The sequence below is a fragment of the Mustela nigripes genome, chromosome X (genome assembly GCF_022355385.1).
Source record: "Mustela nigripes isolate SB6536 chromosome X, MUSNIG.SB6536, whole genome shotgun sequence".
In the NCBI taxonomy this organism is placed as follows: Eukaryota; Metazoa; Chordata; class Mammalia; order Carnivora; family Mustelidae; genus Mustela; species Mustela nigripes.
This window is the reverse complement of record NC_081575.1, coordinates 78162303-78177600: the sequence shown is the minus strand read 5'-3', so window position 1 is coordinate 78177600 and position 15298 is coordinate 78162303. Positions and strand designations below refer to the sequence as shown.

General features: G+C 37.8%; 1 protein-coding gene across 3 annotated transcripts in view; it reads right to left on the bottom strand.

Annotated features, from left to right (window-relative positions):
* PHF8 (PHD finger protein 8) overlaps positions 1-15298 on the bottom strand; it is a 97594-nt gene that overhangs the window by 62707 nt on the left and 19589 nt on the right. For all 3 annotated transcript variants that reach the window (XM_059385990.1, XM_059385988.1, XM_059385989.1), the window contains exons 5-8: positions 10864-11024; positions 10100-10241; positions 8358-8544; positions 5179-5341 (exon numbers count right to left, since the gene is read on the bottom strand). In XM_059385990.1, coding sequence (XP_059241973.1) covers positions 5179-5341; positions 8358-8544; positions 10100-10241; positions 10864-11024 — 653 coding nt within the window. The remainder of the gene's footprint in view (positions 1-5178; positions 5342-8357; positions 8545-10099; positions 10242-10863; positions 11025-15298) is intronic.

The window sequence follows — 15298 nt, the reverse complement described above, 5'->3', positions numbered from 1 at the left end:
TTATGGACATTGGGGAGGGTATGTGCTTTGGTGAGTGCTGTGAAGTGTGTAAACCTGGTGATTCACAGACCTGTACCCCTGGGGATAAAAATATATGCTTATAAAATAAATAAATAAATAAATTGATTAATCAATTAATAAATAAGAAACCATGGAAGTCAGAAGAAAGCAGCACAATATTCTTCCAAGTACTTAAAGGTAAGAACAATGAACCCAGCATTATATATCCAGCAAAAATATCCTTTAGGAATAAAAGGGAAATCAAGACATTTACAGATGAAGGAGAACCAAGAAAATCTATTGCCAGCAGATCTACCCTAAATTCTAAACAGGGATACCTGAGTGGCTCAGTTGACAAAGCATCTGACTCTTGATTTCAGCTCAAGTTGTGATCTCAGGATTGTGAGATCAAGCCCCATGTCAGGTTCTGTGTTGGAAGTCTGCTTAAGATTCTCTCTCCTCCTTTCCCACCTGTCACACCCTCTCTCACTAAAATAAAACAAAACAAAACAACAACAACAACAACAAAAATCACTTACACACACAGTAAACAGAGAGGAAATGATAAGAATCTTGGAACCCCAGGAAGAAAGAACAACAGAAAAGTAAAAATACTGATAAATACAATAGACTTTCCTTCACCTGGATATTAGAAATTATGTTTGACAGTTGAAATAAAGACTAAAACACTGTATGAGGGATCCCTGGGTGGCTCAGTTGGTCAAGCATCTGCCTTCGGCTCAGGTCATGATCCCAGGGTCCTGGGATCAAGCCCCACGTTGGGCTCTCTGCTCATTGGGGCCCTGCTTCTCCCTCTGTCTGATTCCCCCCCCCCCCCGCTTGTGCAATCTCTATTTCTCTCTCTCTAATAAATAAATCTTTAAAAAAATACTATATGATATGGTTCTCAGTATATGTGGAAGAAATATTTAAGACAAATAAATATATTATAAATGGGAAGGGCAAAGGGATGTGAACAGAGGTAAGGCTTCAACCCTTCCCTCCAACTGGTAAAATGTCAATTAAAATGTTAATACCAGTAGCTTACGATAAGATGTATCTATCTTATCTATTATACACATAAATTAAAACTAGAGCAACTACTAAATATCTATACAAACCAGAAGCTAAAAATTCATATGGAAATTCAAGGAGCCCAGAATAGCCATAATAATCTTGAAAAGGAAAAACCAAGTTCTAGGGCTGATACTTCCTGACTTCAAAATTATTACAAATGCATTTATAATGTATTTATTTGTCTTAAAAATTTTTCTGCATATACTGAGAACCATATCATATAGTGTTTTTTTTTAAAGATTGTTTATTATATTAGAGAGAGAGAGAGTAATTGAAACAGTATGATATAAGGATAGACATACAGATCAATGGAACAGAATTCAAAGTCCAGAAAAAAACCAATACATCTATGGTCAACTGATTTTTGAGAAAAGTGTCAAGACAATTCAAAGGTGAAAGAACAGCCTTTTCAAATGGTTCTGGGACAACTGGGATAGCACACGAAAAAGAATGAATTTGGACCCTCACCTCACACTATATACAAAAGTTGACTTGAAATGGATAAAAAACCTAATGTAATAATCAGAACTACAAAACTCTTAGCAGAAAATATAAGTGTAAATCTTCATGACCTTAAATTATGAATTAGGCAATGGTTTCCTATATATGACACCAAAAGCACAAGCAAATAAAGAAAAAAGTAGATAAACTGGACTTTCGTTCTTCATAGGACACTCTCACCAAAGTGACAAGAGAGAAAATATTTTCATATCACATATCCGACAAAGTCTAATGACCAATATATATAAAGAACTCTTACAACTCAACAATTAAAAAAACAAATTACCTGTTACCCTGTTACCTGGGTAACAGTTTTGAATTCATACTCCTCCATAAAAAGATACACAAATATCCAATAAGCACATGAAAAAATGTTTAACATTAACAGTCATTATGGAAACACAAATTAAAATCTCAGTGAGCTACCACTTCACATGCACTAGGATGGTTATAATCACAAAGACAGAAAAGAACAAGTGTTGGGGAGGATGTGGAAAAATTGAGACCCTATAATGGTGGGGGTGCTTTAGGAAACAATTTGGCATTTCCTGAAGAAGTTAAAACACAAGAGTTAACAGCAATTCTTTTCTTAGGTATGTTCCCAAGAGAAAAGAAAATATACATTAACACAAAAACTCGTACATGATTGTTCATAGTAGCATTATTCAGTATATTCAAAAAATGAAAACCCAAATATCTATTAAGATGATGAAAGGATAAACAAAATGTGGTATATCCACACAGTGGAATATTATTCGGCCATTTAAAGAATAAGTACTGACAAATGCTAACACATGGATGAATCTTTTTTTTTAATATGGATGAATCTTAAAAATATTTTGCTAAAAAAATATTTTGTTGAGTGAAAAAGCCAGGTATAAAAGACCACATATTGAATGACAAATATGCAGAACAGGCAAATCCATATACAAAGAATGGACAAAAGTGGTTGACAGGGGTGGGAGAAGGAGTGGAAGGAATGAGGGGTAACTGCTAATGGGCACAGGATTTCTTTTTGAAGTGATGAAAATTTTCTGGTATTAGACAGTGGTGATGGTTACACAACCTTGTTTAAAAAACTGAATGGCACTGAGGCACCCAGGTGTCTCAGTTGGTTAGGTGTCTGACTTGTGATTTCGGCTCAGGTCATGATCTCAGGGTTGTGAGATCGAGCCCTGTGTAGGGTTCTACACTCTGTGCCAGGCCTGCTTCAGATTCTCTCTCTGCAACCCCTTCTTCTCTCACTCTCCCTCTCTAAAAAAACAAAACTGAACTGCACCCTTTAACATGGTAAGTTTTTTTCTTTTTTTAAGATTTTATTTATTTATTTGAGAGACAGAGAGAGAGAGTGAGAGAACACAAGCAATGGGAGCAGCAGATAGAGTTCAGAGAAGCAGGCTCCCCACTGAGTAGGGAGCCTGATGTGGGGCTCAATCCCAGGACCCTGGGGTCATGACCTGAGCAGACACTTATCTGACTGAGCCACCCAGGCACCCAGTGGTAAGGTTTTTTTAAAGATTTATTTATTTATTATTTATTTATTTTTTAAAAGATATTATTTATTTATTTGACAGAGAGAGAGACAAGCAGGGGGAGTGGGAGAGGGAGAAGCAGGTTTCCCGTGGAGCAGGGAGCCCAATGCAGGGCTCAATCCCAGGAGCCTGGGATCAGCTGAAGGCATATCCTTAACAACTGAGCCATCCAGGTGCCCAAAGATTTATTTTTTTTAAAAGATTGTATTTATTTATCTGTAAGAGAGAGAAAGAGAGAGAGCAAAAGCAGAGGGAGCATCAGGCAGAGGGAGAAGTAGGCTCCCTGCTGAGCAAGAAGTCTGATGTGGGATCTGATCCCAAAACCCTGGAATCACAATCTGAGCTGAAGGAAGATGCTCAACTGAGCCACCCAGGTACCCCTAAAGATTTATTAATTTGAGAGAGAGAGAGAGAGAGAGAGAGAGCACAGGCAAAGCTAACAGGGAGGGGCAGAGGGAAAGGGGAGAGAGAATCTTAAGCAGACTCCCTGCTAAGCACAGAGCCCAACTCAGAGCTTATGACGCTGAGATCATGACCTGAGCCAAAATCAAGAGTCCAATGCTTAAAGGTGTTCGTAACATGGTAAAGTTTTACGGTGTGTGAATTACATCCCAATTTTTCTAAAAATACATTTAGCTAAATGAAAATGAAAACACAACATATCAAAATATGTGACACAGTTCAATCAGTGCTGAGGAGGAAATTTATAGCACTAAATGCTTACACTAGAAAAGAGGGAAATCTGAAATCACTAATCTAAGTTCCTGTCTCAAGACTGGAGAAAGGAGCAAAATATACCCCCAGCAAGCAGAAGGAAGGAAAAACAAAGATAAAAGCAGAAATCAATGAAACTGAATAAAAAGACAACAGAAAAAACTGTTGAAACAGAAAGTGGCTCTTTAAAAAGTTTGAAAAATTGGCAAACCTCCATCAAGACTGACACAGAGTAAGAGAAGGCACAAATAACTAGTATCAGGAATGAAGCAGAGGATATCACTAAAGACTTGGAAGACATCAAAAAGATAGTAAGGAAATATTATGAACAACTGTATACATTCATAAATTTGACAACTTAGATAATATGGACCAATTCCTTGAAAACACAACTATCATAGCTCACCCAGTATGAAACAGATAATTTGAATAGCCTGCTAAAGTTTAAGGAAATTGAATGTTAATAAAAACTTCCTGGGGCGCCTGGGTGGCTCAGTGGGTTAAGGCCTCTGCCTTCGGCTCAGGTCATGATCCCAGGGTTCTGGGATCGAGCCCCGCATCGGGCTCTCTGCTCAGCGGGGAGCCTGCTTCCTCCTTCTCTCTCTCTGCCTGCCTCTCAGCCTACTTGTAATCTCTGCCTGTCAAATAAATAAATAAAATCTTTAAAAAAAAATAAAATAAAAATAAAAAAATAAAAACTTCCTAAAAAAAAAATCTCCAGATCCATGTGACTGCACTAGAGAATTCTACCAAAGTTTTGAGAAAATTAAACATTAATTCTGAAAGCAAAGAATGAAAATTAATAAATCAAGGAAAATCTAAATAAATGGAAAGACATACTGGGTTCATGGAAGACTCAACATGGTAAAAATGTCAACTTCCCCAAATTGAGACAACCGGGGGCACTTTTTCAAAACAAAAACTCAGATCCCACCCCAGACCTACAAATTCATAATTCAAGGGGTGAAGCCTAGGCATATATTGTTTTGAAATATATATGACCCAAGTCATTCCGATTTATAGACTGCAATGCCAGCCTCCAGTCACTATCCCTAGAGTCATGGGGTGGAAAGGCCTATTCTCTCTCTGTCCACCAAGCTGACATCAGTCTAGTGCAAGGGAGTCCATCAACCTCTTCCTAGACCTTCCCATTTGCAGCTTCATGAAGTGACCATGATGCCCACTGGCCATCATGTGAATTTTCCTGTGGTCCAGTCTGAGATACCAGTTGATATGAGAGGGATATCCCACATAATCAGATCAATACATCATGGAAAGGGGCTGACTCTGGTGCCACAACCGCCCTTCCACTTCTCACCCTTCTGAAACCCTCCCAGAGGGGCCCACGGAAGACCTGTAGGAATGAAAAGTGTCTGTCCTTGCTTCACGGAACACTTATAGCACTTGTCCACCTGGTCCCCAAAGAACATCTCGTTCTGGTTAGAGGAGCTGCTCCAGCACTCAAAGAGAGTCAGGTTGGCATTTGTTGGGCGGATCAGGTAGAAGATCTTCTCACCCTGAAACAAAAAGAGGTTGAAGTGCCAAAAATATCAGGTTTTCCAGAAAAATATTCCACAGGATCTCCGAAAGGATATTCTCTTTCTCATGCTCCAAGACCATGTAACATGACAGAATTCTTTTCCAAACCCATCCAAGAATCATTTTCACGTGGATTTGAAAAACTTTAAAAGGTCCTTTTGAACTCTGTATTTTTAAGCTTCTATAAGATTGACAAAACGACTTGGAAAGGGCATCTCAAACAAAATTGTTCGGCTTAGGACAAATGTACACCAAAAGATCCTATTTTAGATGCAACCAGGCCAAATGAGAAATGGCCTCTATAGATGAGTAGATCAATACTAGTAGCCCTAAGAGAATTTAAGGCCACATTACTGATGAAAAGAAAATTGAATTTGCCTTTAAATGCCATTTACAAAGAGTGTTCCTTCTCACACCTGCAATCAAAGCTAATAAATGTTTAAAAGTTCAGTAATTGCCAAAGGACTTCTAGAAGATTATATGTTAGGCGATTATCTGTTGGAAAAACATTTTATTTCCTAATTATGTTCTGCCTGGACAATCACCAGATAGATTATTTGGCAGAAAAGAAACAAAAGCCCACTAGTACAAAAACATCCCCAACTGACACTTGATTAGTTTAACTGGTGTTTCATGATAATAAATTCCAGTGTAGAAAAGCAACAACACTAGAAATTATCTACTGTAAAATTGGAAAAATTTGAATCAGATCAGTAGAGTAGATAATAGTATTATACATATATCAACATTAATTTCCTGATTTTGTAACTATACTGTGGTTATATAAAAGAGAATGCTCTTATTTTCAAGAAATACACACTGATTACAAGATAAAGAGAAACCATGTCTGTAACTATTCTCAAATGTTTCAGAAAAAAATATATAGAGGGAACTATTTTATTATTTATTATGTTTACTTCAGAGGAAGAATATAATGAAATGGTAACATTAGGAAATCTAAGTGAAGGGCACACAGAAATTCTTCCTACCACTCTGCAATTTTTCTATGAAAACTATTTTATATATAAAATATATATGTATTTCTATAAAAATTATTTTAAAATAAAAGAGGGGCACCTGGGTGGCACAGTCAGTTAAGCGTCCAACTCTTGGTTTTGGCTCAGGTAATGACACTCATGGTCATGAGACCAAGCCCCACATCAGGCTCCATGCTCAGCACAGAAGTCTGCTTGAGATTCTCTCTCCCTCTTCCTCTGCCCCTCCCACTTGTGCTTGCTCTCTCTCTCTCAAATAAATAAAAGAAAAAAGTTAAACCTAACATTTGAGTAACAGTGATCTACATTCTCCAATTTCATGCTAAGCCAGTAGAAACAACTAGTTTAGGATTCACAATCATTTGGACAATAGCCACATCCAAGTTTTTGACTCTTTCCTTGGCATTTCTGTTAAGAAAATTAAATAGCATGATGGTGGAAGAATCAAAATTATTTTCCAGACCTCAAAAGTCCTTCATAGTCACTAACAATCCATATGCTAATTACAAAAATTTTACAACCACTAAATAGGAAACTACCCATAGGAACATTGACATTAAAAAAGACTTGTTATAGGGGTGCCTGGGTGGCTCAGTGGGTTAAAGCCTCTACCTTTGGCTCAGGTCATGATCTTAGGATCCTGGGATCGAGCCCCATATCAGGCTCTCTGCTCAGCAGGGAGCCTGCTTCCTCCTCCTCTCTCTCTCTCTGCCTGTGTCTCTGCCTACTTGTGATCTCTCTCTGTCAAATAAATAAATAAAATCTTTTATAAAATAAAGACCTGTTATATATGCTCTATCTGACGGTAATGGCAGTTATGTGTCTACATATGACTGTCAAAACTCAGCAAACTATACACCTGGAATAGACTAATTTTATGGTGTATAAATTATATCTCAATAAAGATAGTAAGGGGGAGGGGAAGTTTCTCATGTTACCAAGAATTTCTACAGTAAATATGGACATTTCCATACACAGTCATAGGAGTATGGATTGGTTCAATTAAGATTAACAGTCAGAGAAAACCTTAGGTTATTAAAAAAATGTTAAGCATTGCTGCTATAAACATTTGGGTGCACATGCCCCTTTGGATCACTACATTTGTATCTTTAGGGTAAATACCCAGTAGTGCAATTGCTGGGTCATAGGGCAGTTCTATTTTCAACATTTTGAGGAACCTCCATGCTGTTTTCCAGAGTGATTGTACCAGCTTGCATTCCAACCAACAGTGTAGGAGGGTTTATAGCAGCAATGTCCACAATAGCCAAACTATGGAAAGAACCTAGATGTCCATCAACAGATGAATGGATAAAGAAGATGTGGTATATATACACAATGGAATACTATGCAGCCATCAAAAGAAATGAAATCTTGCCATTTGCGACAACGTGGATGGAACTGGAGGGTATCATGCTTAACGAAATAAGTCAATTGGAGAAGGACTATCATATGATCTCCCTGATGTGAGGAAGTAGAGATGCAACATTAGGGGTTAAGGGGGTAGAAGAATAAATGAAACAAGATGGGATTGGGCGGGGACAAGCCATAAGTGACTCTTAATCTCACAAAACAAACTGAGGGTTGCTTGGGGGAGCAGGGTTGGGAGAAGGGGGGTGGGGTTATGGACATCGGGCAGGGTATGTGCTATGGTGAGTGCTGTGAAGTGGGTAAACCTGGCGATTCACAGACCTGTACCCCTGGGGATAAAAATATATTATATGTTTATAAAAATAAAAAAATTTAAATTAACAAAAAAGAAGGTTAAAAAATAAAGGCAATAACTTCTTTCGGATAAAAAAAAATGTTAAGCATCAAAACTGTAGACACAGTTTATATGGCATATCCACTAAGTGCCCAACCCCAAGAGAGCAGTTATATGGAGATGTCACCAAACAATCTGGGAGATGGGTAGACCTTAGCGGCCTATTTTGTGCTACCACCTGACACAAAGAGGGAGGTTCAAGGCCAGGCTGCCTCTAGAAGTCACATTCGTTCCTACCTTGAGCACATGGTACCAGACCGAGGTGCCACCAAAGTCAATGTGAAAGTCTGTATAGCTATCCCGCACACTCATGAGGCAATACTTCTGCACATTGGGCCTCTCAAATATACACTCCTCTGGCCACAAGTTCTCCACCCACGACAGCTTCCGAACAATCTTGGGAGTCTCCACAAGGTTAGAAAGCCTAGCAAGGAAGGGATGGAAAGCAGATGTCAGCTGATTGGGAATTAAAGGTTAAAGCCTGAATAAAATGTTCCCCATCCCAGTGAGAGTCACGTAAGACAAAAAAGTTCTTTCTGCAGAATCCCTAAGGGCACCTAGCTCACTTATTCCTGTAAGTCTGGTCAGCATCCTCATTCCACTCAGCTCCAGAAGTCCTAAGTCCTAGCTCCACAGCATCCCCCAGTTAAAGGAGATAATTTCCTCCACTAAATGCTCATAACTCTCCCAACCTGGACCCACTCACTTGGTACTTGGTCAATAACAGTTTTTGTACTGTCCCCATCTCATAGGGTCTTTATGAGGAACCATTAGAGAAACTTCTCAAAGGCTCAGTTTCAGGTAAAGAAGTACCTCTCCCAAATACCTGGTTGTTTTGTCTTATGTAAAAACCACAAACCTTATAATACTGCACTTCCTTCCTTGTCCTGACCTTCAGGAAATTTACTGAAAACTCTATAGTCCTTCTCTACCAACTATCCAGACACTCATACACATATTTTGTGTGCAGATTACCCTCCAGATGCATCCTATTTACCCTTTATTTTCCTTTTGTTCCAATTTTTCCATTTTTCCCTATGTATCTCTGTAAGCCACTTCAAATAGTCTTTCAAGATGAAGTGAGGTATAAACAACCATAGTTTTTTTTAAATCCTCAGGTTTTTAAATTTGTATATTAAAACCAACAGCAAGGGTTTTAATATTGTACTATAGTTATGTAAGATGTTGCCATTGATAGAAACTGGCTGAAGAATACACAGGACCTCCCTGTGTGTTTTTTTGCAACTTCCTGTGGCTCAGTGGGTTAAAGCCTCTGCCTTCCAGCTCAGGTCATGATCTCAGGGTCCTGGGATTGAGCCCCGCATTGGGCTCTCTGCTCAGCAGGGAGCCTGCTTCCTCCTCTCTCTCTGCCTGCCTCTCTGCCTACTTGTGATCCTGTCAAATAAATAAATAAATAAAATCTTGAAAAAAAAGTAATCAGACAGTAAGCTTTCTAAGTACAAATGGATATGTTATATAATACTTTGGGAACTCCCACAGTTCTGAGCACAGAGAAGACTACACCATATATCTACTGAGTGCATGAGTCCACATAGAATCATTTAAAGGTTATCAGCTTTTTTTTTTCTTTTAAATCTAAGAAACCTTATCCTTAGAGAAACTACTTGGGGTTAATTCAGTAAATCTATTTCCAGGGACAGAGGGCCTATCCTGAGAGTTAAACAGTGACCATGCCACAATCAAAATACCAAAAACAAGGTCTAAGAAAGCTGCTCTAGCTCTTGAAGGAGACAAAAATTAACTAAAATAGTTACTGCATACTCTATCTAACGCTAGAAACTTTAGAAGAGAAACACAATTTGGTTGTTATAATGTGATCATCTACCCTAGAAAGTATAAACCAGCTCATCATCCCAAAGGAAGAAACTACCAAGAGGAAGGGAAAGGAACACTTATTCTCAGTATATCACAAGTTCCAAGGACTTTGTTTGTTTTTTACTTACCCCTGCCCTTCCTACCTGGTATCAGAGAATTCCAAACTAATGACATTGAGGACTTTCTCTCTCTTTCCACTGTAATAATATTTCACAAAATCACCGAGCTTCATCTTGCAGTCGGCCTGGCGGGTCACATCAATCACATCAATCTCTTTGTCAGAACCTGGAATAAAGAGATGGGTTCTGTACCAAGTGGCCTTGGACCAGGGAAGCCTCCCTCCCCTCCTCACCTGTCCCTACAATGGACTGGCACGCAAAACTTCTCACCTCAGACACACTGCATTTGTGTGTGCATGTTTTAGAGGTAGGGGTAGAAATCCCTCACACTCTCCTTAGATCTACATGCTGGGTCCAGGTTTGCTACAGCAACAGAACAGCCTGACATACAGCATCACTTACAGTACAATCCATGTGCCTGGGCCCTATTTCTTCACTTCTCTTGCTATCCCCAAAAAGTCATGGCCAGGAGACAACTGGCACATGAGGTCAAAAGTCAAAGGCTTTCTCGTCTCAACAGAAAAGAGACCACCATGATACCTGGAATTCTCCAGGTTAAAAAAAAAAAATGGGGCTCAGCCTGGGTGTTTGTGGCCTACAAGGAGGAAAAGGAAAAGAAAAGCAGGATTTTGGTTCTAGTTTTACCAAAGAATGACTCTGGGTAAATCCCTTTGCCTCAGATTCCCAAGATGGCTAGAAAAGAAATGTAAAAGAAGACTGGAGGGGAAGGGTCATGGGACTTGATGAGAATAAACAATGTCACAGTTAAGAGGATCCATGATGCTTACCAACATAGTGTTCCACATCCCTCACAGTGAATGATGGAGAGGGCAGTGTCATCCCCAATCCATCCTTCTTCAAGACTAGGATGGGCACACTGAAGCTATTCTCTTCCAGGAATTCCACGGTCAGCTGACTTCCAGTGGGCTTCAGAATCACTTCATCTGAGCTGTGGGCCACATGAGAGAAAGCCTGAGCCCCAGAGGCTCTGCCACAGAAGGCCTCACTTGATGCTGCTATTAACCCAAAGAGTGGGGCCTTCCTTAGTGGACCTTAATGTGGGGTAGAAGCTAATGTCATATACCTCATTTGCCAGGGAAGAAATGACCTATCCTAGGCAAGAAGCCTGGTCATTGGAAGAGGTGAGGAGCTAAACTTAGGATATATTGTCAATAGGGTACTCTTCTCTGAATGCCAAAAAAAGAAATCAGCCAACAGCCTGTCCAGAAAGTAAAGATGTATCTGCAAATTTAGCTAATTCACTCTAACCCAGGGCAGCATCATTCATTTAAAACACTGGCAAATAAAGAGAAAAGACTGATTTTTGGATGACATATCCAATAAAGGGTTAGTATCCAAAACATATAAAGAACTTACACAACTCAACACAAAAAAAAACACAAGTGATACAATTAAAAAATGGTCAGAAGACATGAACAGACACTTCTTCAAAGAAGACACAGAGATAGCCAACAGACACATGAAAAGATGTTCAACATCATTCATCACCAGGGAAATGCAAATCCAAACTACAGTGAGCAATCACCTTACACTTATCAGAAAGGCTAAAATCAAAAACAAGAAACAAGTGTTGGCGATAATGTGGACAAACAGGAACTCTCATGCACTGTTGGTACGAATGCAAACTGGGACAGCCACTGTGGAAAACAGCATGGAGATGCCTCAAAAAATAAAATAAAACTGTCATAAGATCCAGTAGTCACACTACTGGGTATTTACCCAAAGAATACGAAAACCCTAATTCAAAAGGATATATGCAGCTCTATGTTTATTGCAGTAATATTTACAATAGCCAAATAATGGAAACAGCCCAAGTGTTCAATAGTTAATAATAGATAAATGAATAAAGAAGATGTGGTGTACATATGCACATACACACAAATACACATACACAATGTGTATTATTCAGCCATAAAAAGGAATGAAATCTCACCATTTGCAATGACATGGATGGAACTACAAAGTATAGTGATAAGCAAATAAATGAGTCAGAGAAAGACAAATACCATATGATTTCACTCATATGTAGAATTTAAGAAACAAAACAAAGAAAAAATAAAGAGACAAACCAAAAAACAGACTCTTAACTATAAAGAGCAAACTGATGGTTACCAGAAGGGAAGTAGGTGGGGGGATAGGTGAAATAGGTGATAAAAATTAAGACTACACTTATCATGATGAGCACTGAGTAATGTATAGAATTGTTGAATCACTCTATATTGTATACCTGAAACTAACATAACACTGTATGTTAACTATATTAGAATTAAAATAAAATTAAAATTGTTTTTGATTTTTACAAGCACCTTCTCAATACATATACTTAGTTAACTAGAAAACTAGAAATCATGCTGGAGATAGACTATTTGGCCAAGTTGCATTGGAACAAACATCTGGAAAAATATTAAGCTCAATGTGTATCTCACTCTTTACATAATTCTAAATGGATCTAAGATTAAACTGAAAAACATGAAGTCACAGAGTAGTAGAAAAACATGGGAGAGACAAGGCCCAGTAGTAATTAAAAAATAGCAATAAATAAATTTAACTACATAAAAATTAAAATTTCCTACAAGGAAACTTAGGGGTGCATGTATCTTGAGTGTTTTTCTCTTCTTTGGGTAAATACTAAGTAGCAGAATTACTGGATTATAGGACATTTCTATAATTTTCCACAGTGGCTGTACCACAGTGGCTGTACCTGTGCATAAGGGTTCCTTTTTCTGCACATCCTCTCCAACACTTGCTATTTCTTATCTTTTTTATTCTAGCCATTCTGACAGGTCTAGGGTCTAATAACCTCATTGTTTACTGTAGTATTATTTACAATAGCTAATACAGAGAAGCAACCTAAATGTCCATTCATAGATGAATGGATAAAGATGTGGGTGTACATATACACATACAATGGAATATTACTCAACCATAAAAAAGAATGAGATCTTGTCATCTGCAACATGGATGGTTCTAGAGGACATAATACTAAATGAAACAAGCCAGAGAAAAACAAATACCACAGGATTTCATTCATGTGGATCATGATGATCATTGAGTAATGCATAGAATTGATCATTTATACCGTATAGTTGAAAAACTAATAAAAGACTCTATGTTAATTATACTTCAACAATAAATACATGCTTAAATAAAATTTTGTGCAAGAAAAGCTATTATAAATCAGTAAAAATGGGCAGTAACCCAATAGAAAAATTGTCAAATGACATAAGCAGGCAGTAACCAGAAAAAGAAATAAAGATGACTTATAAAAGCACAAAAATATATGTACCTTCTGTGCACCTGAATATTTATAGCAGCAATGTCCACAATAGCCAGACTATGGAAAGAACCTAGATGTCCATCAACAGATGAATGGATAAGAACCTAGATGTCCATCAACAGATGAATGGATAAAGAAGATGTGGTGTGTGTGTGTGCATATATATATATATATGCATATACATATATATATGTATATATATATAGTGGAATACTATGCAACCATCAAAACAAACGAAATCTTGCCATTTGCAGTGACATGGATGGAACTAGAGGGTAGTATGCTGAGCAAAATAAGTCAATCCGAGAAAGACAATTATCATATGATCTCTCTGCTATAAGGAATTTGAGAGGCATGGCGGGGGGTTGTAGGGGGTAGGGAAGGGAAAAACGAAACAAGATGGGATCAGGAGGGAGATAAACCATAAGGGACTCTAAATCTCATGAAACAAACTGAGGGTTGCTGGGGGGTGGGGGAGTAGAGATAGGATGGCTGGGTTAGGGACATTGGGGAGGGTATATGCTAGGGGAGTGCTGTGAAATGTATAAGCCTAATGATTCATAGACTTGTACTCCTGAAGCAAATAATACATTATAGGTTAATAAAAAATATATATGGTATCATCACTTTGGAAACAATTTAGCAACATTTATAAACATTTTTTAAGATTTTATTTATTTATTTATTTGACAGAGAGAGAGATCACAAGTAGGCAGAGAGGCAGGCAGAGAGAGGGGGAGGCAGGCTCTCTGCTCAGCAGAGAGCCCAGTGCGGGACTCGATCCCAAGACCCTGATATCATGACCTGAGCCACAAGCAGAGGTTTAACCCACTGAGCCACCCAGGTGCCCCCATTTATAAACATTTTTAAGGCACATATTCTTTGGTCTAGCAATTTCATTTTTAGGTAGTAAATCCACACATATACTCATCCACATATACAAAAACTTAAGTACAAAGACATTCACTGCATACACTGCAACACTTTTTTCTAATAGCAAAATACTAGAATCAATTTAAATGTTCAATATGGTTAAATAAATTATATAACCATACAACAGAATACTAAATGTTCATGAAAAAGAATGAAAAACATCTGCATATGCTATTATGGATTAATTGCCAAGATATGTAATTTTGGTTTTAAAAAAAGCAAGATGCAGAAAACAGAGTGTATTAATGCTTTTTCAGAAAAGCAGGACACACACACACACATTTATATTAAAAAAAACTATTTCTTAATGAATGCACAAGACACTGGTTGACTGGAGAAGATCTAAGGGAGGAGAAAGGAGACTCACTGCCTCTGAACAAACAAAACAAAGAATATTAAGTTGAAGGAACACATAATCCTAAATAACATTTCAATTACAGGAAAGCTGAAAATGGTTGTGCAAATTAAAAACCTAGCAAAAGACAGCGCTTTATTCATTACTTTTTCTAACTCATTACTTCTATTCAAGTAATTTATTTTTAATAAGCCCATTAATATTTTTTAAAGGGAAAAAAAAGCCACCTGGCTGGCTCAGTCAGTAGAACATGACACTCTTGATCTCTGGGTCATGAGTTCGATCTTCATGTTGGGCACAGAGTTTAATTTTGAAATAAAAATTTTTTTAAATTAAAAACAAAACAGATTAAACGGGGAAAATATTTTTTTGATTTAAAAGAAATGTATGACCACTCAAACATTTTTTTAATTTTTAAAAAGTTTCCTTTTCTCTACAATGAGAGAATTAAACTTTCTGATTTTTAGACTCCTAGTTGAAGCATTCCTTGGGTGCATATAAATATCCTCTCCTGAAAGGTAAAAACTGATTCCCAATCTACCAAAGGTTTTTACGAGCAGATGTTAACATACTCTGCATGTTAAATGAAACTCTAACAATGTTTCTTAGAAAAGGACTAAAACAGGGGTGCCTGGGT